The 21,838-nt window shown below is 56.0% G+C and overlaps 3 protein-coding genes across 16 annotated transcripts; all 3 read right to left on the bottom strand.

The window, feature by feature from the left end:
- Positions 1 to 44: 44 nt before the first annotated feature.
- On the bottom strand, positions 45 to 12,390 carry B4GALT2 (beta-1,4-galactosyltransferase 2). 2 transcript variants are annotated; one of them, XM_025366983.1, is made up of 7 exons: positions 12,084 to 12,390; positions 10,140 to 10,501; positions 9,696 to 9,931; positions 6,542 to 6,732; positions 6,197 to 6,319; positions 5,978 to 6,082; positions 45 to 919 (listed from the first exon to the last, which is right to left on the bottom strand). In XM_025366983.1, exons 2-7 carry the CDS (start codon positions 10,447 to 10,449, stop codon positions 769 to 771), a joined length of 1,116 nt encoding a protein of 371 aa, XP_025222768.1. In that variant the 5' UTR covers positions 10,450 to 10,501; positions 12,084 to 12,390; the 3' UTR covers positions 45 to 768. The 2 variants fall into 2 exon arrangements, with proteins under 2 accessions (XP_025222768.1, XP_025222676.1); XM_025366891.1 differs by lacking the exon at positions 12,084 to 12,390 and adding an exon at positions 11,549 to 11,659.
- Positions 12,391 to 13,286: 896 nt separating this feature from the next.
- On the bottom strand, positions 13,287 to 17,236 carry ATP6V0B (ATPase H+ transporting V0 subunit b). Of its 5 annotated transcripts, XM_025367814.1 has the most exons (8): positions 16,534 to 16,992; positions 15,737 to 15,785; positions 15,408 to 15,491; positions 15,202 to 15,279; positions 14,923 to 14,992; positions 14,758 to 14,809; positions 14,366 to 14,556; positions 13,287 to 13,598 (listed from the first exon to the last, which is right to left on the bottom strand). In XM_025367814.1, exons 1-8 carry the CDS (start codon positions 16,598 to 16,600, stop codon positions 13,572 to 13,574), a joined length of 618 nt encoding a protein of 205 aa, XP_025223599.1. In that variant the 5' UTR covers positions 16,601 to 16,992; the 3' UTR covers positions 13,287 to 13,571. The 5 variants fall into 5 exon arrangements, with proteins under 5 accessions (XP_025223599.1, XP_025223368.1, XP_025223681.1 ...); XM_025367583.1 differs by having other exon boundaries at positions 13,287 to 14,556; positions 16,534 to 17,236; XM_025367896.1 differs by lacking the exon at positions 15,737 to 15,785.
- A 1,033-nt stretch (positions 17,237 to 18,269) lies between these two features.
- On the bottom strand, positions 18,270 to 21,674 carry DPH2 (DPH2 homolog). Of its 9 annotated transcripts, none has more exons than XM_025402975.1 (6): positions 21,322 to 21,674; positions 20,936 to 21,048; positions 20,455 to 20,678; positions 19,575 to 20,258; positions 19,312 to 19,488; positions 18,270 to 19,231 (listed from the first exon to the last, which is right to left on the bottom strand). In XM_025402975.1, exons 1-6 carry the CDS (start codon positions 21,466 to 21,468, stop codon positions 19,107 to 19,109), a joined length of 1,470 nt encoding a protein of 489 aa, XP_025258760.1. In that variant the 5' UTR covers positions 21,469 to 21,674; the 3' UTR covers positions 18,270 to 19,106. The 9 variants fall into 9 exon arrangements, with proteins under 9 accessions (XP_025258760.1, XP_025258802.1, XP_025258787.1 ...); XM_025403017.1 differs by having other exon boundaries at positions 19,575 to 19,985; XM_025403002.1 differs by having other exon boundaries at positions 20,455 to 20,738; positions 21,322 to 21,662.
- Between the last annotated feature and the right edge of the window lie 164 nt (positions 21,675 to 21,838).

Raw genomic sequence — 21,838 nt, 5'->3', positions numbered from 1 at the left:
TAACCATGTTCAGGGACCCGACCCCCACCCCCAGACAAGGGAGCTGCTCCATTCACGTTTTTTACTAAAGCACCCACACAAGTTTCTGTGCAATGTACAAACACGAGCCGGCCCTGGGGCTCCTGCCTCCTCTCTCAGACAGGGAGGTGGGAACCAGACTTACTGATCCAAGCCCCACCTGCCTCCCATGCAAAGGCCAACCCCAAGATCCCAGGCAGCGACACAGCATCCCCTCTGGTCCCCTCCTGGGGCAGCTCCTCAGCAGGGGGCGCACCAAAGCTTGCCCCCTACAATGTTGAATGAAAAAGGTTTCCCCTCCCCTGGGAGCAAGGGGGTTCCCAAGAGCTGAGAATTCCCCCTGGAAGAGACACTGCCCCCTAGACATACCTCCCACCCTTCCAGGCCCTAGGGGACTCAAGGGGGGAAACTGAGGCACAGAGAGGTGGAGTGACCTAGCCCAGGCCACTCCGCGAGGCAGTGCAGGGGCTGGCCCGACCCTGACAGTGACTGGGGCTGGGCTAGGGGGAGGGGTCAGGAAGGAGGGTTGACTCCAAAGAGGGCCACACTTGTGAAGAGCCTGCCCAGGCAGGAGGCCCCCAAAGTGGGTTCTGAAACTTCCGGGTATAGCTAGGGGGCCTATTGAAGACCCTCGGAAAACAAAGCCCACAGTCTCAGTCCTGGAGGTCCTCCACAGAGCAGCTGCCAGCCAGGCTGTGGTCAGTCCTCTGGCAGGCAATCCTCGGCACCGAGAGCCTCTGTCCATTAGTGTCAGCCCCGAGGGGGCCACGACGGGGGCCGCCCAATGTCCACTGTGATATTGGTGAAGAGTGGTTGCCGAGACACCTCCAAGACCTGGTACCGCACTGACCCAATGCCGTCCCGCTTCATGGTCAGCTTCGTGTTTTGAATCTTGGTAAACCTAGATAGGATGGAAATGGTCTGTATCAGGGCTAACAACTGTAAACTACAAATAAAATCCTACACCCCCCAATCAACTAAATGGACCCCCTTTGGGCCAAGGGGACCCCAGAGAAACCTTAAAAACAGGGTTTCCAGCCATGATGGGAAGGGACGTCAAACATGCCTTGTTATACCCACTCCCTTTTGCAGTTTAGACACAACAAATGACCAGGATTAACGTCAAAGCAGAGATCACAAGACTGACAGAATGCATTCTTTGTGTCAATAAGATACCTAATTATAAATAGGATCTAAGGCCAGCCAGGCAAGGGTTAAGTCATGCACCTCTGCACTTAAAGAAGAGACTATGCTCTAACTGCCGCAAGGATTTTCTTTTTCTGTAGCAGCTAAGCAAGTACTGGACTTGAGATAACCAATATTAAAACAATTTGCATAATGTGGTAATTTATTAAAGCTAAAAATAATAGAAAAAAATTTGCAGCTCACCCACTGCCAGATGCTGACCCCTACGCCCCTGTTCCACAAGCCATAACTATAGCTTTGGTGGGACAAGAGACTGATTTCAGTAACTTTCTCCTGATAAGACCATCGGCTGTGAACTGGTTCTAGCCAGTTTACAGAGGCTGCACACTTGAGTACTTTTGTCTTTTTGAGGTATAGGGCCTAACTGCAATACATTTAAATATTGTCTCCACCCCAAAGTGAACATGGATGATATATAACATGCATGTTTGTTCAATATGCATATGTCAGGACCCCCTCCATGAATATTCATAGCTCCTCCAATAACCTATTGACCAATCCATTCAACTAAAATCCCTATCTCACTCCTCCCTCCCTCGAAGTGCCTGTTAAGGCTTTGGCTGGAGGCTCTGCTTCCTAGCCAGTGGGATGGCCAGCCTGCAGGTTGTAACCCTTTATAAAGGAGAAATGAAGTCTCCTTTTCAAATTTGATATAGTGATTTTTTTTTTTGTTGTTTTTTTTTTTGAGACAGAGTGCAATGGCGCCATCTCAGCTCACTGCAACCTCCGCCTCCCAGGTTCAAGCAATTCTCCTGCCTCAGCCTTCCGAGTAGCTGGGATTACAGATGCCTGCCACTGCACCCAGCTAATTTTTATATTTTTAGTAGAGATGGGGTTTCACCATGTTGGTCAGGCTGGTCTCAAACTCCTAACCTCAGATGACCCGCCCACCTTGACCTCCCAAAGTGCTGGGATTATAGGTGTGAGCCACCTCATCCAACTGATCTAGTGATTTTTAAATTACCACCACCAAACCCAGTATGGGATCTCTGTGGCCTAAGCTTAAGCCATCCTGGCTCCTTCCAGGGTTGACTTGGCAGGAGCCCTTCTGCTCTTGCATTGGCCCTCAAAACAGAGATCTCACCTGCTTCAGTCAGAAAACAGAAGTCTGACACCCTCACAAATCTCTCAGCTCAGACTTTTTTTTTTTTTTTTTTTTTTGAGACAGAGTCTCACTCTGTCGCCCAGACTGGAGTGCAGTGGCCGGATCTCAGCTCACTGCAAGCTCCGCCTCCCGGGTTCCCGCCATTCTCCTGCCTCAGCCTCCCGAGTAGCTGGGACTACAGGCGCCTGCCACCTCGCCCGGCTAGTTTTTTGTATTTTTTAGTAGAGACGGGGTTTCACCATGTTAGCCAGGATGGTCTCGATCTCCTGACCTCGTGATCCGCCCGTCTCGGCCTCCCAGAGTGCTGGGATTACAGGCTTGAGCCACCGCGCCCGGCCTTTTTTTTTTTTTTTTTTAAAGACAGAGTCTTGCTCTGTTGCCCATGCTGGAGTACAGTGGCGCAATCTCAGCTCACTGCAACCTCTGCCTCTTGGGTTCAAGCGATTCTCCTGCCTCAGCCTCCTGAGTAGCTGAGACAACAGGTGCACACCACCAGGTCCGGCTTTTTGTTTTGGTTTGGTTTTTTGAGATGGAGTCTTGCTCTGTTGCCTAGGATGGGAGTGCAGTGGTGCGATCTCAGCTCACTGCAACCTCTGCCTCCTGGGTTCAAGAGGTTGCCTCTCAACCTCCTGCCTCAGTCTCCAGAGTAGGTGGGATTACAGTTGCTCGCCACCATGCCCAGCTAATTTTTTTGGTATTTTTAGTAAAGATGGGGTTCACCATTTTGGCCAGACTGGTCTCAAACTACTGACTTCAGGTGATCTGCCCACATTGGCCTCCCAAAGTGCAGGGATTACAGGCATGAGCTACCGTGCCCAGTCTTTTTTTTGTATTTTTAGTAGAGACAAGGTTTCACTATGTTGGCCAGGCTGGTCTCGAACTCCTGACCTCAAGTGATCTGCCTGCCTTGGCCTCCCAAAGTGCTGGGATTACAGGCACAAGCCAGTGTGAGGTCAGCTCAGACCTTTCTATGCCTGAGACCAGGCATCCTACAGGCATCTCAAGCGCAACCAGATGCATCATTTTTACTCCCCACGCCTGTGCCATTTTCTCTGTTCCTCATTCTTTAGTGACTCTTTCGCTAGCTATTTATTGAGCACCACCACGTGCCAGGCTGTGCTCTAAGCACCAAGGCTACCGCCATAGCCATGACAGGTGGGGTCCTTCCTCTCAGGGCAAGTTGGCTTCTCTAGGGGAGGCAGGTAACAGAGAAAACATCAGAGTGCTAAGAGAGACAAGAGGGCATATGTGACATTGAGCTGAGGGCAGGAACAGAGCACTCCAGGCAGAGGTCACAGCACATGCTGACCCTAAATTGGGAAGATTTTGCACAGCTGAGTGGCTAAACCTGAATGGGACACCTGGAAAAGCAGAATATTAGCCTGAAGGTTCAATCACACTGTGCAAGGGCAGGGCTCTAAGTCAGAGTGAGCAGTTCATATTTTCATTCTCACAGAATGAAATGTGTAAAGGCTCTAAGAAGTGTTTAACCCAGTTTGGGGGGCAAGCCATAAACAGGGAAACCAGTTAGAGGCCACTGCAGTAGTCCAGGCAGTATCCCAGAGGTTGAACTAGGGTAAAGGTAGTAAAGGGGGAAAGCAAATGGACTCAAATGTTTTAGGGGTGGCAGTGATACAGCTTGCTGATGGATTTGGATATGTAGGGTGAGGAAAAGAATCATCCAGAACTCCCGGATTTTAGGCAACCGCAACTACGTAGAGAGAGTTCGCAGAGTTTGTGAACTCTGAATTTGGTATCAGGCTGGCTGGGAGAAGGGCCTACAGGGTTTGTGAAATGTAAACAAGAGCTTCCTGACGCTGCTCTGTGACTTGTGCTAAACTTTCTGGGGGTGGGAGACTCAGAGTAGTCATACCCAATCCGTGAACCCAACATTCACAGAGTTCTTTAAGCCAGAAACTTCTTGCTATCTTGCCGCCTCTACAACCAAGCCAGACATGTGTAATTGATGGTGGCACCCAGGCAGGCTACTCCTGAAACAGGACCAAGGCTCCTGGTGTGTACTGTGGAGCTCCACTCCTCCCCCAGATGCCCTGAAGCCCCTCTTCTCTTGGTCTCTTACCCGTTTCCTGCTGACCAGTTTTCATCAGAACTGCTTTTTCATCAGCTCCCTGCACTCCCCAGTGCCTCATGCTTCTCCGAGGCACCAACCCCACACCAGGGCTACAAACCACCTCCCCTACTCCTACCCCGTGTTCAGAGTAGAAAAACCCTCCTGCTCAAGCTGGAGACACGGCATCTCCATTCCCCAGACCCTGTCCCACCATGCTCCCTTGGACTCCTTAGATTCCTTCAGGCCGGGCTGACTATCTCTCCTGCTCCACCCAGCGGCTATGCCAGGCTTTCGCCTTGCTAAAGCTCAAACAGTGTGCCTTCCAAACACAAACCCCGCCCCGCCTCTCCCTGCTTCAGGTTCTTCCATGACTCCCCAGTCCTCTGGGACAAAAGTTAAACTCCCATCTGGTATTCAAGACCCCTGACACTTACATGGTGAAAGGGCAACAGAAGAAAAACCCCTAACATCCAGACCTGACTTTCCCTCCGCCCCACTGTCACTATCAGCCTTCAGAGATCTTAAAACCAAATAGCTTCAGACTCTCGGCATGTATCATACACGTTCACATTCCAGACTCTTCCGGATATGATTCCCCTTATCCAGGCTGGTTTCCTCTATTAGCCTGGGGAATGTAACACTGTGCCCAAGGTAGGCGTGAGGCAAATCTTTGTTAAATGAGTAACTATTTCAAACTCCAGTTTACCATCGCCTCCTCCAGGAAGCCTTCCATCACCAATCCCTCTTCTGCCAAGAGAACACCTTGCCTTGATCACCTTGTGCTATAACTGCCTGTTTCCATAACTATTTCCCTGCCTAGAATGAACTTTGTAAGGAAAAGCACAGATTGGGTATGACTACTCTGGGTCTCCCATCCCCAGAAAGTTTAGCACAAGTCACAGAGCAGCCTCAAGAAGCCCAGGAAGCCTTTGTTTACATTTCACACACCCTTTAGGCCCTTCTCCCAGCCAGCCTGATATCAAATGTGGCTACCTCCTAAGAGATACACCCACCTCCTTCAATTTCAGAGGGGTGGGCATTGTGTTTCCACACCCCCTTCCCATCCTGCTCAGGTCCCCTTTGTCGGGTCCACAGGAGCTGTGCCCAGCACCCACTGGCTCTTGTCCTATCTGTCCCAGCAGGGATCCCACAGGTGCACAAGTGAGGTCTGCGAGGGCACCAACAGGAATGCAATCTACTCAATTACTATTTAGGCCTTGACATTAAATTCTAGTCACCTCTAGGAATCGGGCCAGGGGTAAGTGATATTGGGCTGAGGCTGGGCTGGGGGTGGGGGACAACAATCAGGGGTACCAGCAGTCACCTCTAGGACTCAAGGGCCTTGGATCACCTCAGGGAATCAGTGGCACTGGGAGTCACCTCTTTGGAGTCAAGGATGCTTGGAGATCCCCCACTGGGGGGTCAGGCATTGGGCAACTTGGGGTTAAGAGCTGGGGATATTGGGAAGTTGCCTCTGGGGAGTAAGGGGTGAGGGTGCTGGGGTTACCTCTGGGGAGTAAGGGGTGAGGGTGCTGGGGTCACCTCTGGGAAGTAAGGGTGAGGGGTGCTGGGGTCACCTCTGAGGGTTGGGTTCGTTATGCTTGTCACGGTCGTGCTTGATCATGCGGTAGCGGCCGATTCGGATGTCTGGGCGAGAGATCTTCATCCCAGTGAGGGAGATCCTGAGGATAGGGATGGACAGACTGGAACAGACCCCAGGAAGGGCAAGGAACCCCACCCAGTCTGTACCTCACCCCCCACCCACCCAGCCTATTCCCCACCCCGTGCTTACTCACCGGTTGAAGATGTCATCATCCTCGCCACCCCAGCCCCAGTACTCGTTGGGGAAGCCATTGATTCTCAGAAACTGAGCCTTACTCAGGCCTGACACACCTCCAAAGTAGCCAGCATAGGGCAGCCTGTGGCATGGGAAGTCAGGTGTCAGTAAGGGTCCCAAGGAGACTCCAGGGGAAGAACCAGAGACTGGGTTGGGGGGAATGTCCAATGGGGTCCAGGGAGGATCCAGCCTCGCCAGTGGGGTCTGGGCTGGGGCCAGGAGCAAGCGGGGCCCTGGGGCTGGAAGTGGGTCTGTGTCTGGTGGCGGCAGGAGGGCTGGGTCTAGTTGAGAAGACAGCCCTCACCGGAAGCCAAACTTGTCCATGGCAATGGCAAAGTGGCGGGGTTGGTCGCCGCAGCGGTATAGGTTGCGGTCATCCATGGGGACCAGGTCCACATCGCTGAAGATGAAGCAGTCATAGGTGGCATCCTCCTTCAGCGCCTCTAGGAAGCCCACGTTGAGCAGCTTGGCCCGGTTGAAGGTGTCCTCACCATGCTGGGTGAGGGGAGGAGCAGGTCAGCTCTGGGCCTGTGACCAGCAAGCACCTGCCCTTTGCCACTCTCCAGAGCAGTCTCTGGGGATTTACCAGCCCCCTCGCTGCCTGGCTCCTCCAGACTCTCAAGATCTAGTCCAGCTTCTCGACCGGGATCTGGCCTGCAAAGGCCTTTCATATGTGGCTCCAACCTCCTCTCTGGCCACTGCCCTCATATCCTGAGGCCCAGCCACACAACATCCCTCAGCAGCCCCAGAACATGCCAGACTCTTCCTTGCCTCCAGGCCTTGGGGTTAGCAGTACCTGTGCTTGTCACACTCAGGGCTGGAGCGGCTCCCCTGACCAAACTTCCCCACCCCAGTACACTTATTCCCTCCTTCCCGTGGGCTTCCTTTATGCCAATACCCAATGACAACGATGGGTGGAGTTCTCATCTCATTCGCTCATTCAAACACGCCCTGTGGCTCTCTCTCCTTTGTGCTAGTGGGGATTCTGGAGATGGCCAGCCCTGGTCCCACTCCTGCTGTGTATAGAGTCATGCAGTGAGACAAACAACGAATGCCCCAAATGACCAGTGTCTAAGATGCAGGAGCCATGGGGACTGCACCAGGAGCCTCAGGCTCCCTGGAGCTGCATCCAGCTGCCTGGGCAGCCTCTGAGACCAGGACACGTCTGGGCTAGATTCACTTCTCTCTCCAACAAAATGACAAGCAGAGGGCCTACAAGCAGTCACAGCCCAGTGAGTCTGGGGTCCCCTGAGAATTGGGGCTGCAGGAGTCCTGGCCATGCAGGCCTAAGCACCAAACTCTGGACTAGCAGGGAGCATTCAATGGGAGGAGCTGACCCCTGAGCCCCTGCCCCAACCCACAGCCTCCAGGCTAGAGCCAGAAAGGTTCCTGGAGAGGGGCCGGTGAGTGGCCTTTCTGGAATGAGTGGAGAGAAAGGCCCTCCTCTCCACCAGCAAAGCCACTGCCGGAAGAGGTGGGAGCTGCTCCCCTCTGGAACCCTGACCTGCCCAACCCCGCCGGCTCTCTTCCCTCCCTCTCCTGCACCTCCTCTTTCCCCACCCTTGGAGAGACCGTCACTTTCCTCCCAGCTCATCAGCACTCCTCCTGACCTCTCACCAGCCAGGAGCCCTGTGTCTCTCCCACATGGCTCATAAACATGCTCAATCCTCTCCCATCTGAAAAAACAAACCTCCCTCCAGCCACCATCCTACCTTTTGCCTTCCCTTCTCAGCAGGAATTTTTTTTTTAAAGAGTTGTCTCTAATTGGTTACTTCCATTTCGTCAAATCCGATTCCTTCTTCAACCCACTGCAATCTGCTTCCGCCCCCACCATGCCCCTGAAATGGCTCTCGCTGGGCCCACCTTGTTGCTAAATCCACTGGACGAGTTTTGGTCCACATCCCTCCTCACACCCCCACAGTGCCCATGCAGCTGCCATGTCTCCTTCCTGACACTGACTGCTGGGTTTCCGGGATCCCACACTCCCCTAGGTCTCCTCCGGCCCTTCTGGCCAAGCCTCTCAGCCTCTGTAGTGGCCTCTTTCTCCCTCCATCCCTGAAGTGCTGGCTTCCTCCTCTCATGCCCCTTGCTACCTGGCAGGTCAGACGTTGTTGGTTTTAGGGACCAGACCGTCTACATCCTGGTGCTCCCAGATCCCTCTCTCCACTGCAGACCTCCCTTCTGGGTCCAGACTCATTTGTCTAACTGCCTGCTAAACATGTACTTCCCACAGGCACTCAAACTCATCACACGCAAGAAAGGATTCAGAGTCACACTCCCCCAGAACTGGCCCAGCTCCTGTGTCCCCATCTCACTCACAGGCACAGCCATCCCCACAGCCAACAGCTGAGGCGGAAACCCTTGCGCTGTCCTGACGTCGCTCTTTTCTAACTCTCCACTACTTGCGCAACATCCCCACTTCTTCCCCGAGACTCCCGCCCCACTCATCCGCAGGGTCACCGCCTCTCTCCTAGGCATTGTCCTCTCTTCCAGACGGGCCACCCTGCCTCTAATCTCCCCTTTCCATCCATGCTCCATATGCAACCAGAGCAACCTTTCTACAAGGCAAACACACAAGTCACTCTCCCCTTACAACCTTACATAGTGCCCTGCCACCTTTGCGCTGGACTTACTGCCAGCATGCCTCCCAAGACACTTCTCAGTTTGACCTCCAACTCCTCCAGCCTCATCTTTGCTACCCAGCCCACATGCTGGACATACAGTCCACACCTCAGCCAATAAATGGTGAACACAAGGCCAGTTCTCTCACTGGGCCTGCATCCTCCAGGTCCCTCTGCCTAGAATACTGGCTTCTCTAGACCCTGATGCCTGTTCATCTCTCAAGACCCATCTCAGCAACTGCTTCCCAACCCCAGGGCTGGGCCAGGGCCCTCTGTGCTCCCACGGCCCCCTGCTCCACCTCCACTTGCACCCCATCATACAGGAGGGACCCAAGTCCAAGACTAGGAGGTCTCTGTGGTTGGGGGGTGGGGGCGACCTGCATCAGAAGTCCCTTCTGGGACCCAGTGGCCAGTCCTAGCCAGGCCCACCAAAAGCCTTAAGATGCTGAGCTGAGTGCCCTGGCCTCAGCTGTGGCTGGCACCTACCCCAAAGGGTTCTGCAGGCTTCACCTTTCTTTCAGGGTCTAACTCCCTCTCCTCAGGGCCCTCAACACCTCCTCCTACAGCATACCCTAGGCCTGCACCACCATGGGGTGAGGCCTGCCAAGGCTAGAGAGTGGGGCTCAACCCCTTCTGAGACCATACACACCCCTGCCAGTGTGCATGCCAACATTCACATGCACACACTGTGTGTACACATTCCTGTGCACACTGACAAACACAGACTACCCATGCCCAGGTACATCCACATATCCACATGGCCATGGGCAGACAAGGACCCACAAATGCCCCAACCCACATATACACCAACAGGCACATGGGCCCCCACATGGGCACCTGGTTGATGACATAGACACCGTAGCGCAGCCGCTGCCGCCTCAAGATGGGGTGTAGATAGTGGAGCCAGTAGCGCAGGTGGTGTTCCCGGTGTCTAAAGGGGATGATGACCGCCACCGTCTGGGCTGGGGTGCAGTCGGGCGGTGTGTATCGGCCACCCATGAGCACGCCTGGGTTCTCCCTCTGCACCCGCTCCAGGGGCATGGGTGAGGTGAACTCGATCAGCAGTCTGCCCACTGCAGGCAGGACAGTGTCAGGAATCAGGCCAGAATCCACAGATACCAGCCCCCACCCTCAGCCTGGGGGTGGGCTAGGGAACCCCAAGAATAGCCCTCTTACAACAGACCTGGACTCTTGGCACCCCCATGGGTCCGGATGCCATTTCTCTAGTCAAATCAATAAAACACTGTTTCCCCACAGGTAGGCCCTACCCTCCAGGCTCACCAAGACCAGGTGGCGAGTCAGGACAGGGTGGCAGCATAGGAGCCGTGGGACCGGGCCGGGCACTGGGGACCTCAGGGAGCCCGGAGCTAGAGGCGGTGGCGTTGGGCCGGGAGCAGTTGCTGCTGCTGCTGCTGCTGGCAGCTGGGTGGAGAGCACGGGCAGGTCCTCGGGCACTGAAGCGGCTGAAGAAGGCCAGGTGCTGGGCGTAGACGTCAAAGTAGAGGATGACGGCCACGAGGAAGTGCAGCAGGCAGAGAAGGAGCACAGCCTTGCAGACGCGCTCCAGCGTCCCCCCCAGCAGTCTGCTCATCCCGCAGGCGGCCGCTGGCCCGCCCAGTGGGCCCGGGCATCCGGCTGCCGGCCTGAGCAAGGTGGGAGGGAAACAGATCCAGCAGGTCAGGGCAGGACAAGCAAGGCTGCCCACCTACTTCCCACCCAGCTGCCCACAGTCGCGGGCCACACCTCACACTGACCTGCTCATACCCTTTCCCGCTCACAGACTCACGGACTTACCTGCAGACACCCAGGCACAGTTCCCGGCAACTCAATACTCACATCCTCAAGCATACCCCACTACTAAGCCACATACAATTACCTTCCTCCACCTCACTGACACACACACTCAGGCACTCACCCTAATTGCACAACTCTACACACACACTCACGCATTCCCAGGAACACAGACATGTGAACTCTGACCACACTGGTTTGTACCTAAGCATGGAAACATGTTTACCTATAGACCCCCGTGTGCCCCGGTGCCTCTGAGAACAGACACCCCACAGGGCAGCATCCTTAACCCAGAACTCATGGCTTTGGGAAGAGGGAAGAGACGGAATACTGTGCACGTACCATGGAGGAGCACCTTATACTCATGACTGCATTTAGTCCTTCCAGGAGCCATGGTGGGAAGTGGTTTGGTCATTCAGATCCCAGGCCAAGCCAACTGGGACCAGGCTGGGAAGTTGCCCTCAGCATCCGGGAGGCCCAAATACAGACTGGATGTTTACAGAATCCCTTCCCACTGGAGCAAAACGTCAAAATATGGGGCGGGGCAGGGGACACCCCTCGCTTAAGACCTCAAAGCCAGCCCCTTGGGACTGGGACCAAGGCTCTGGGCCCTGTCCAGCACAGCTGGTTCTGATTCCCGGAACGGGATGCTTGGGCCTGGAGACGGGCACAGCACTGGGCATGGCAGGAAGGGGTCTTGCCTGGGCGACGGCTCCAGCTGTGGTTCCAAGAGAGCAGCAGCCACTTCTGGCAGTGCTTCAGGGAGCAGGGCGAGTCTCACAGGCACACAGAATCACAGGGACACCCTGGCCCCAGCTAGTCACCCACACTCAGACACACAGAGAACTACAGTCACAGACACACCCGGGTGACAGTAACACACGAAGTCCCACACTCACAAACAAAGCCACTGCTCCTGGACTTCCACAGCCATACATCCAGGCTCCCAGGCTGCTCACATCCAGACCCACGTGCAGACATTCCTACTCTCCCTCCAGCGCAGGGGTTCTGGGTCAGGCTGGTGGCCAGGCTGAGGGGTGCGTTTGGGCGGGGCTGGCAGGCTGAACACGTGGCACCCGGGGAGGGGCAGGCCGCACAGACCGGGTAGGTATGCAGCCTGCGGGCAGGGGGAGTGGGTGGAGGGCAGGGGACGAGGCAAAGGCCAAGGGGAAACGTGTATGGAACGCCTCCCCGCGCCACGAGGCCGGGGCGAGCGAGGACAATGAGGGAGGCCGGCTGGACGCGGGCGGAGGAACCCAGGAGGGGCGCCAGGGTGGGGGCGGGGTGGGGGCAGCCAGGCCAGGGTCTGGCCGCCGGCGCCTCTCTCACCGGCTCCTGGGTTGGGATCTCGGGGCCGCGCCCGGGGTGCCCCTCGCGGGGCTGGGTCTGGAATCTCGGGGCCCTGGGTGGGGGCCGCGCGCGCCCTTCTCTCACCCGGCGCTCGGGGCTCAGCAGGGGACGCCGCTCCGGCTTGGGCAGGGCTCCCGGCTCCGGCGGCTGCTGACGGTTCCGTCCCCCATGGCCCGGCCCCGCCGCCTCCCGCCGCCCGGTCAGCGGCCACCGCGGCCCCCGGGTCGCCTCCCGCCGCCGCCGCCGCCGCCGCCGCGGGCCATGGAGCCGAGCCGCCCCGGGGGGCAGGGCGGGGCCGGGCGGCCGGGCAGACCCACGGACCGGCGGACCCACAGAACACAGCACCGCCGCCTCCCTCCCGCGCTACGGCGCCTCGGAGGGGCAGGCCCGGCCCGCGCGCCCGCGCGCGCGCCCCCGCGGCCCCCGCCTCCAGCACGCCCGCACCAGCCGCGCGCCGCTACGAGCCCGCCCTGCCGGCGGCGGAGCCCGGGCGCCCAGGAGGCACGGACCCCGGAGCGGAGGAGGAAATGGGTCAGGCTGGTCCAAAGGGTGGGCTTAGAGATCGGACCGGCGAGCGGGTGCAGACTGTCGAGTTCTTTAGCGGGGAGTGGGGATTGGATTGGAGCGCGAACTCCCTAGGAAGGGGACCTGGAGGTTGGGTAGACTCAGGCTGGGGGGTTAGGGATTTGTCAACTCTAATTGGACCAAGATTCAAGGTCGGCCAGCAGAGAGGGGGCAGGACCCTTAAAGGCGTGGGCTGGAGGTGGCTGGGGGTACTAGGGTAACAGGAAACAGGGTCACGGAAGGAGAAAAAGATATTGGACAGGGGTGGGAGGAGCTGGGGGCCCTAGGAACAAGGATCAGAGTACAGGTTTCTGGGAGGGGCTGCTACTGGGACAGGACCACCACTGAAGGCAGAGACCACTGCCTGGGCTCCAGGCCTCACAGGGACGGAGATGATGGTCCCCGAAAGTACAGCCAGGTAAGTAGATGTTGTTAGACAATTGGGGCATGGTGGTCAGAGCCCTGAGCAAACGGGCCTAGAAGGACCACAGGCACAAACACACCCAGGGGCCCATATCTGCACACTCCCTCATCCCCAAACAAGTCTGTTTGGGGGCCACAGAGTCCTCCACCCAGCACCCTTGCCTCCCCAACTAGGAGCAAGCTCTGTGCAGATCAGAAGTGTGCAGTCAGAAAGCTGACAAGGGATTGGCATGAGGCTTGTAAAGGCCTTTTTACCCTTCCTCTGTGAACGGTGGCGCAAGAGGGCAACAGAAGCTGCACTGACCCAGACAAATACCAAGTTTATTTCACAAACACTAGGAAGATGGGTTGAGGGTGGAGGTGGGGGACACAGGTGTACAGCTGCAGAGTCATCAGCAGCAGCCTGCTCCCGGCACTGAGAGCCGGCCTGGACTGCAGTGCCTCCAAATCAACACGCAGCGAGAGGTAAGTGCAGGGAGGGCCCTGACCACCAAGCCTCTGAAAGGCTAAGGGACACAGCTCCAGCTGTCCCAGGAAAACCATCAATAAATAAGAGTGAGGCACGGCCCCACCCACACATATCATCTAGTCACCCATCTTCACTCTGGAGGTCTGCAAAAGAAGAACAGGAAAAATCAGGCAGGGACAGAGGAATACGTAAGGCAGTGACAAATGACAGAAAATGAGACCTAGCACATGGTTGGATGGACAGACCACAAGAGATTTATGACTAACCAGGATGGACACACTGTGACAGACAAGGCAGACAGACAGGGACAGACAACCACAGAGTTACGCTGTGGGACAGATGGAGAGAGGAGGCATATGGATAAAGCTAGTCACTAAGAGTCAACCCAGTCAAGCACCCACAGTCACACTCAGACCCTCAGGCTGATCCTTAGTCACAAACTCACACACTGTCAGACAGACTAGACACACACAATTTAGACAATGCTGTCCTGACAGGCATGTCACAGAGAAATACACATAGCTCCGAGAGGCAGTCAAACACACCATGATAGACTGATATAGACAGACAAAATTCCATCCTAGTCTAGATCACGAACACAGACTGGAGGCACGAAGAGCATGGCAGATAAAATGAGAGAACAGAAAGAGGGAGAGACTAAGTGAGAGCTACACAGATACAAAGCATTAGAAAGGGGGAAAAACAAAACAGGGCTGTTGTCAGTGATACCAAATCAGAGACAAAAATAGCCCCTGCAGGAGAAAACCAGAAGATGGAAATGAGGAGGTGGAAGCTGTTTGGGGGAATCTATAGTTATAGGTAGAGAAGGAGAGCACTTCAGCTTCTCCAGAAGGAGGGTAAGGCTAGGTTGGGGACAAGGACACAGAGGCTCCCCAAGGGGATTCATCACCTGAAGAATTGCGACGATGACCCCAAAGAGGCCAATGGCACTGCCAAAGATCTCCACGATGAGAATCTTTACAAAGAGGCTGGGGTTCTGAGCATCGGCCAGGGCAGCCCCACTGCCCACGATGCCCACGCAGACTCCACAGAAGAGGTTAGACAGGCCTACGGTGAGGCCAGCCCCAAACATGGAGTAGCCTGGGAGGATAGAGAGGGGTGCAGTGAGGCTAAGCCAGGAATGGGGGAGATATGGGCCAATTGGGCCAATCCCCATCCCCACTCTGCAAAGCAGAAAAAGCAGGTGAGAGAATATCAAAATGGGGGTCTAAGCTGGGAGGGGAGAGAGTAGAAGCAGGCATGAAATCCCAGCATTTTGCATTCATACACCCATCCACCCACCTGCATGGTAGTTCCGATGGCCAATGGCCTTGGGGTCCGTCGCACTGAAAGGCTGAGGGAAGAAGAAAAGTAATCAGAAACCACCCTGATGCACCCCATCCAATCTCTAAGCAATGTGTAGAACACACCGGAATGGATTCCCGCCACCACCCTGGCCTTCCGTACCTCAGCCATGTTGCTAATGACAATTGCCATGATGATGCCGTAGATGGCCACAGCCTCACAGAAGATGATGCTGGTAGTGGTAGAGGTTAGGAGTAAGGAGTGGAAAGGAGAAAGAAATGAGAAAGAAACCATCCTTCCTGCCCAGTAAGTCCCCAGTAACCTTTCGCCGCTAACATCCCATCCACAAGGCGGCTTGTCAGAAACAGTATGTCAGATCACACACACAGGCAGCGCCAACACAGCTAGTTCTGACAAAAGTCCGAGGGCCCTGACACTTACCTGACCAGGTTCTTGGTCTTGATCCTGGGGGCCTTCACTCCTCCACCAATGATGGAAGAGCCAGTAATATAGATACCCCTGGTGGAAGGATAAAAAACTGATGAGCAGAGCCCAAGCTGTCACTGCCCTCAGCATGACTAAGACCCCAGTGACACCACCTGCCATGACTCAGCCCCTGCCCCCAGTCCCACCACACCAGTACTCACCAGGCTGCCCCAACCACAGACAGGGAGATAGCTAGGCCAATGCCCAGGTTGGACCACATGAAGGGCGAAGTCTCCGTCAGGAACCTGTTGTGGAGGCAAGAGAAGAAAGCAATTCAGCCCTAGCAGGGAAGTAGAGCACAAAATCTTGGCCCCCCAACCCCCCTTCAACCCCCCCACCACTTCTGCATGTAACAACTGACTGCATATTTCCCAAAGGTCCATGTCCCAGGCAGGCGGTGGTGTGGCTCGAGAGGGACTCAGACCAGAGAAAAGAGGAGAGGCTGCAGGGAAGAAGCTTCAAGGGGAATCCTGCCCCTGCCCTCCCTTACCATGCCACATCAAAGCGGAAGCCCAAATCAAAAATGGTGTAGCAGATTCCTGCAGCAATGAGGAAAAAAAAGGGGGTTACGGGATGCTCTGTAGAGATAAGTTCCTCAACCTAAAGTAGCTGCCGAACTGAAGGGCCGCGCCGAGCTGAAGGACCACCTCCCTGAAGGGGCGTCCTCAGGTTGCCTGAGGGGGCGTCCTCAGGCTGCCCTCAGGTGACAATACAGCTATTTAGACAGATTCCTGTGCTTAGGCCTCCATTTTCTGCCACTCCCTTGCTAAAACCACCTCCCAGACCAAGCACCTGTGCAGGCAGGAGCGCCACCCGCAAGCCTGAATCCGAGGCGGGACCGAGGGAGCAAGCGCTCCAGCCAGGCCCCGCCAGATCCCGCCGGTCCAGTCCGTTCCGCTGTTTACCCAACAAGCTGTGAGTGGGGGAGGGCAAAGCGACCGGGAAAAGAGGAACCGGAGCAGCCGGCTTGTGACCAAGCAGGCCGGTCAGAGCAAGAAAAGGGGGACGGCAGTGAGACGTGGGGGCGGGGGGAGACAGCGATAGTGGCAGGAAGGGAGAGTGCTGCCCTCGCGGCCCCTACCCGCCCGCACCCGCGCCCCTCCTCAAGTAGCTAGAGATCCGGGTCTCCTCTGTCGGGGTCAGAGGCCCTCGCAGGCGCCAGTCCAAAAAGCCCGGGGTGCAGAGCGCGCGGGGGGCCAGTATTCCCCGCAGGCCACTTCCCCGGTGGGTTCTGGCCCGGCCAGCTCGGCCGCGATGCTGCCCCCGCCCGCCAGGACCCGGCCTCACCCACGGCCAGCGCGCAGGCCCAGAAGGCCACGAAGACCCCGGAGTAGAGCAGCGCTAGCCCCGTCATGGCGGCGACGGCGGCGGGGGTCGGAACCGTGGGGCCGGAGTTACAAACGCGTCCCAGCGTCCACCGTCCGCCCCGCAGTCTGTCCGCCCGCCCCGCAGCGTCACCTGACTCCCCCACGTGACGCGCCGGCGCCACGTGACCCCACGCCGGTCCCCGCGCAGCGCCGCCGCCCGTCTAAAACAAGGCGACGCCGGAACCGCAGGCGCTGGGGATTGTGGTAATTGTAGTCACGCGTCTCGGCGGAGGCTCGGGCGCCCTCCTTACTAGGAACTTCGACATCTGGCCGGTCCTTTTCGAGTCTCTCCACCTCGCCCTGCCAGCCCTGTTTTATTCTCTAGCCTGCTCGTGGGCCCCTAAGGCGTCCTCTCTAGCCGTCGTGCGTCCTAGCCAGTGGCGGGTGGCGCCGCGCGTGCCCTCTGCCTCACCTTGCTCAAAGCGTCTCTCCGCCCAGCGCGCCTGTTGGCTGTGGTTCCGCTGCCTGGCTAACACCTGCCGTCCTCCGAAATCGTTCTTCCGTCAAGCCTTCCCTAACCCAGTGGCAGGGAAGCGCGTTTGCTGGGCTCCCACGATGTCCTGATGATGCTTATTAAGCTTCAGTAAGATGTCACTCCCCTGTCTTAATGCCCTGATAGCTCCCATTTCATTCAGGAGAAAAGCCAAAGTCCTCACAATGGCCTGCTAGGCTCCCCACGCCCCTCAGCTGACTTCACCTTCTAATACTCCGCCACTCTCTCTTTTGCCTGCACTGCCCTCCTTGCTATTTGCTTGAACGTCCCAGCCATATTCCCACGTCACTGCCCTTGCACTTGCTCCCTCTGCTTCTCCTAACTATCCATGCGGCTCATCCTGTAACTTCCTTTCAGTTTTTGCTCACTTTCTTGAAAAGGCCTTCTCTGACCATTCTGTGTAATATTCCACCCCCCTTAAACGCTCCTCTGCTTCCCAGCTTTACATTTCTCACGGTACTTACTGATCACCATTTGGCATACCAAGTCTTTTATTTGTCCATCTCCCCCTGGAAGAATGTAAGCACCATGTCTTTTGTGTCACTCACTGGTGTATTTCCAGTACCTGGCACAGAGTGTGTGTCCTCAGTACATATTTGTAGAACACGATTGATGCCCACTTTGTCCGGGTTACCCTGTCAGCTTACAGCTCTACCTCCACCATTAGACTAGGCATTCCCTGAAGGTAGGGACCACATCTCCTTTGTTCACCTTCAATACCCTAGACAATCCCTCCATGACAGGATTCTCAACAAATGTGGGGAAGAAGAGGCGAGTCTTTTCATTTCACCCCTCTCCACCCTTAGGGCCCAGCAACCCCACTTGCTTGAAGTACCCACCATGTTGGTTCATGCCTGTGTTTAAGCCCAAATGTCTTTTTCACTCTTTTTCTCCTGACAATTATTTTTTTCCTCCAAAAGATCTAGCTTAGGTGTTATGCCCTCTGGGAAGCCTACTCTCAGTCCTTGTCAGGTGTCTCCTGTGGGATCCAGCTGTCCCTGGGACTTCCCTCCTCCCAGATAGGGCTGTTTCACTGTATGCTGACTGCATATTTAACTCTCTTTCCAAGTACACTGGAAAGGAATCTGGTTAAATACAGTTAACATCTACATCCCAGGACCTGTGCAGGACCTATAGTATTTCATGCATTAAAAAGAAACAAAGAGAAAAGGTATCTGGTTTATTCAGGTTGCTGTGATCTCCCTGAGAAATAAGAGTCAGTATAGACTAACACTGTCCAACAAACAGAACTTTCTGCCATGATGGCATTATTCTGTAGCTGCACTGTCCCCTCATGTGGCTGTCTGAACACTTGAATGACTAATGTGACTGAGAAACTGAGCTTTTAATCTTAATTAACTTAAATTTAAGTTTAGCCACATGTATTTAGTGGCTACTGTACTGGACAGTGCAGGTCCAGCTCGACCAGTGGTTCTCAACTGAGGGCAATTTTGCCCCCACAGAGAACATTTGCCAATGTCTGGAGATATTTTTAGTTGTCACAATTGGGGAAGTGCTTCTGATGTCTAGTGGGCAGAAGCCAGGGATGCTGCTAAGCACCCTACCATACACCGGACAGGCCCCACAACACACAATTATCTGGCCCCAAATGTCAGGTATGAGTTTGAGAAACCGTGGTCTAGACTGTCTAGCACCTGCCTTTTGACAAGGACAGACCCTCAACTGGAGACCAGGAACTGGGATTGGCCACAGGTCCTGGGCTGCCCCCAGGAAGACAGATGGGTCCAGAGGCCTCAGGGAAGTCCCTAAGCCCTTTATTCCATCAGCCAAACAACAAGCATTTACTGGGCATATGCTTAGCTTGTGCCAGTGCCAGGACAGATCAGAGATGAATCCTATCCTCAGTGAAGGCTGCCTGCTCTCCCTCCTTCCAGGGTCCTTCAAGGATCTTGGCAGGGGGATGGGAGGTTGGTGCAGGGAACACTAAAGGTCCTAGCAGCCATTCATAAGTCCATCTATGTCTCCGGCCCCACACGGTATCAGCCGCTTCCCTCATCCTCATAGGCGATGGCAATCCCTCGTCTTCCACTCACAGCTTCTGTCACTGGTGTCTGACCCAGGCGGGGCTCCAGCCCTTGCCAGCTCCGGGAACTAAGGAACGAGGCTGTAGAGGGAGGGGGCTCAGTCTGAGTGCACTGCATCTGGAGAAAGAGTTCAGCTGAGAGTGGAGACTTGTACATTTACCTGCAGGACTGCTCTCAGCCAGTTCCAGCTGGGGCCGTGGGGTCAGGGCCAAGCTTCCAGAATCATTTGATGACTTCCAGGCAGGTGGGGGTCGGAGATCTCCAGTAATGAGTGACACATCTGGGGTTTCCCACAGCTCTGACTCAGGTGGTGGGAGAGGCACGTGGAAGGGAGAGCCTGAAAGGGAGGAGGAAAGAAAATCCATACTCACCCCCTGACTCCGTGCCCCAGGTTTCCAGCTTAGGCAATGCCCCACTACTCACCAGGCAATAAGTCTGCATAATGTGTGAGGTGGGGAGCCAGGCCTGGAGGTGGCCAGGCAGGGTTGCAGGCAGCTTCCAGCTCACATGGTGCCAGTATAGGCCGGAAGAAGCTACCAGAAAGCTGGGGGGCTAGGGCACCCAGAGGACAGGCTAATAGCACAAAGACATCCACCTCAGGGAAGTTGGCAAGCTTGGCGGGGGTGGGCCGCCCCAGGGCCAACACATAGCTACGCTTGCCGGCAGCCTGAGTCAGGTTCCGCAAGTGGGCCAGTGCCTCACGGTGTTGAGCTACACCCAGTGTGCCTGCCAGCAGCCCTACAACGTGGGCATCTCTGGCCCTCTCTACCAGATATCGTCTTCGTGCCCTTAGCCGTCCAGCCCGGGCACCCTCATCCTGAGTCTTCCCTGTATCTGGGCAGCAGGAGAAGAAGGGTCGACCTGGTGCCCACCCCAAAAGCAGCCGACTCAGGTCTGGGTCAAGGTCTGGGTCAGGGCTGGCCTCAGAGCCCCCCACGTAGAAGGCACCATACTCTTCTAGACGCCTCCCTGGGGCAAGAGAGAAGTAGCGCCCAAAACGCTCCAGGGGCTTAGGCTCTGGACTCAGGGAACCCACTGGCAGGGGAAAAGCTGGGCTGGAGACTAGCAGGTCCAGGTACCGTGGGCGCAGGAGAGTAGCCAAAGCCTCTGGAAGAGAAGGAAGTAGTGTTGATGTTGGAGCCTGGCAAAGCAGGAGCTCCCTCATCCCCAGGAGACTAAATATGACCCAGTAGGCTGGGGCCAAGCCCATATCAAGAGTTCTATGGATGTATACGGAAATGGGGAAATTAAGGCAGAAAGCAGTTGGCCCACCCTTTGTGCATACACAGGCAAAACCCCTTACCCAGGGCATGGGCACAGGCCGGCTCACTCAGCAGCGCCACAGGCGCTTTGGGGTCTGGGTTCTGGGCCTCAAAGGCTTTGACGCAGAGCTCCAAGGCCACAGAACGTTGACCAAGGACGAAGGCGACGGGCAGTGGGCGGGCTGGGGGGCTTAAGCAGGCAGGGCCAAAATGTATGAGAGCCTGAGCTCCAGCTTGCTCAGCACCCAGCACATCCATGCAGCAGCTGCAGGGGAGATAGCATCAGTGAAACGGGTTTTCTTCTGGAAGCGAGTTGCTGTCATCACTGGAAAATGTGGTCAGTGGATAAAATGGTTTCATTAAAGGAAGACATTGTCAATGAAGGGAGCTAGCATCAGGAGGGGAGTCATTACCATTATCATCAAGGAGAAACACCACCATTGAAGGCAAACACTGTCATAGATGTAAAACCCCATGAGCCCCGGATCCCCAGGCCTGGCCCACCTAAGGCCAAGTTCACACCTGCCGTAGGCTGTGTCCCCCAGAATGAACATCTTTGACCCTGTCGTCTCCTCCAGTCGTGCAGCCACAGCCACAGCATCTCCCAATAGCTGGTCAGGGAACTGCAAGGCAACCTATAAGCATAAACCATGGAGTCAGGGACAGCCTCTCTCCCACCGAGGGCTTCTTTAAAGCAATATTCCAGGAGCTCCCACTCAACCTTCAAAGCCCCCGGTCCCAGAGGTGCACTCTGCCCCACGTAGTAGGTGGAAGGGAGGGATGGTCAACGCGCTGCGGACAGACTGATTCCCCCACCCTCTCGCCCTCACAAAATCCCCCAAGATCCGGATCCTCTGGGAGACCCATCCCCACAGAGGCGAGCCACCCTTCCCTAAGTCTGTCCTTACTCGTTCACACCCCAGGTCGCGGATAAATCCAGCGACTCGCTCCAGCTCGTACACTCGGTCCAGGTCCGGGAGAGGAGTGAGCAGTCCTGGCACCCCCGCCTCTCGCTGCAGCGCCGCCTCGGCAGGGCTGCTAAACATCGACTCCATGAGGCACAGCTTGGGTTGTGGGATGCAGCGGGGACCTTCCTGGGACAGCTTCGGGGTCTGAGTACTCAGGAGCAGCACTCAGGGGATCAAAATCGCCTTGTGGGGGTAGGGAAATCACAGTCGGCCTTCGGCCAGTGGGCATCCCCTTCAGCCATCCGAACTCCTGTTTCCCCGCTACACGTGGGACTACCGGGGAGGTTACTTCCGGGTTTTAGAGGCGGGGCTGATAGCGATTTTGCCAGTCCTAAATCAGCACAGCTCCCGCCCTCCAATCCTCGCCACCAAGCCCCGCACAGAGAACCAATGTTCTGCCTGAGTCCCAGGCCAGCCGGAAGTGCATTGAGGAAGGCGCGGAGCCTTGTGGGCATTG

The sequence above is a fragment of the Theropithecus gelada genome, chromosome 1 (genome assembly GCF_003255815.1).
Source record: "Theropithecus gelada isolate Dixy chromosome 1, Tgel_1.0, whole genome shotgun sequence".
Classification (NCBI taxonomy): domain Eukaryota; kingdom Metazoa; phylum Chordata; class Mammalia; order Primates; family Cercopithecidae; genus Theropithecus; species Theropithecus gelada.
This window is presented reverse-complemented; position numbering and strand designations above follow the sequence as displayed.

Excerpts from the sequence above, each read along its gene's own strand:
- DPH2 (XM_025402975.1), bottom strand. The coding sequence starts at position 21,468 with ATGGAGTCGATGTTTAGCAGCCCTGCCGAGGCGGCGCTGCAGCGAGAG. Across the intron at positions 20,679-20,935 it reads GGGGACACAGCCTACGGCAG|CTGCTGCATGGATGTGCTGG; the intron begins GTGTGAACTTGG and ends TCTCCCCTGCAG. Across the intron at positions 19,232-19,311 it reads GGCTGAGAGCAGTCCTGCAG|CCTCGTTCCTTAGTTCCCGG; the intron begins GTAAATGTACAA and ends CTCCCTCTACAG.
- B4GALT2 (XM_025366891.1), bottom strand. The coding sequence starts at position 11,583 with ATGGCTGTGGAAGTCCAGGAGCAGTGGCTTTGTTT. Across the intron at positions 10,502-11,548 it reads CAGGAGCAGTGGCTTTGTTT|GCCGGCAGCCGGATGCCCGG; the intron begins GTGAGTGTGGGA and ends CACCTTGCTCAG. Across the intron at positions 6,083-6,196 it reads GATGATGACATCTTCAACCG|GATCTCCCTCACTGGGATGA; the intron begins GTGAGTAAGCAC and ends CCCTATCCTCAG.
- ATP6V0B (XM_025367583.1), bottom strand. The coding sequence starts at position 16,600 with ATGACGGGGCTAGCGCTGCTCTACTCCGGGGTCTTCGTGGCCTTCTGG. Across the intron at positions 15,492-15,736 it reads TTCCGCTTTGATGTGGCATG|GTTCCTGACGGAGACTTCGC; the intron begins GTAAGGGAGGGC and ends CCTCCACAACAG. Across the intron at positions 14,993-15,201 it reads AAGACCAAGAACCTGGTCAG|CATCATCTTCTGTGAGGCTG; the intron begins GTAAGTGTCAGG and ends TACCACTACCAG.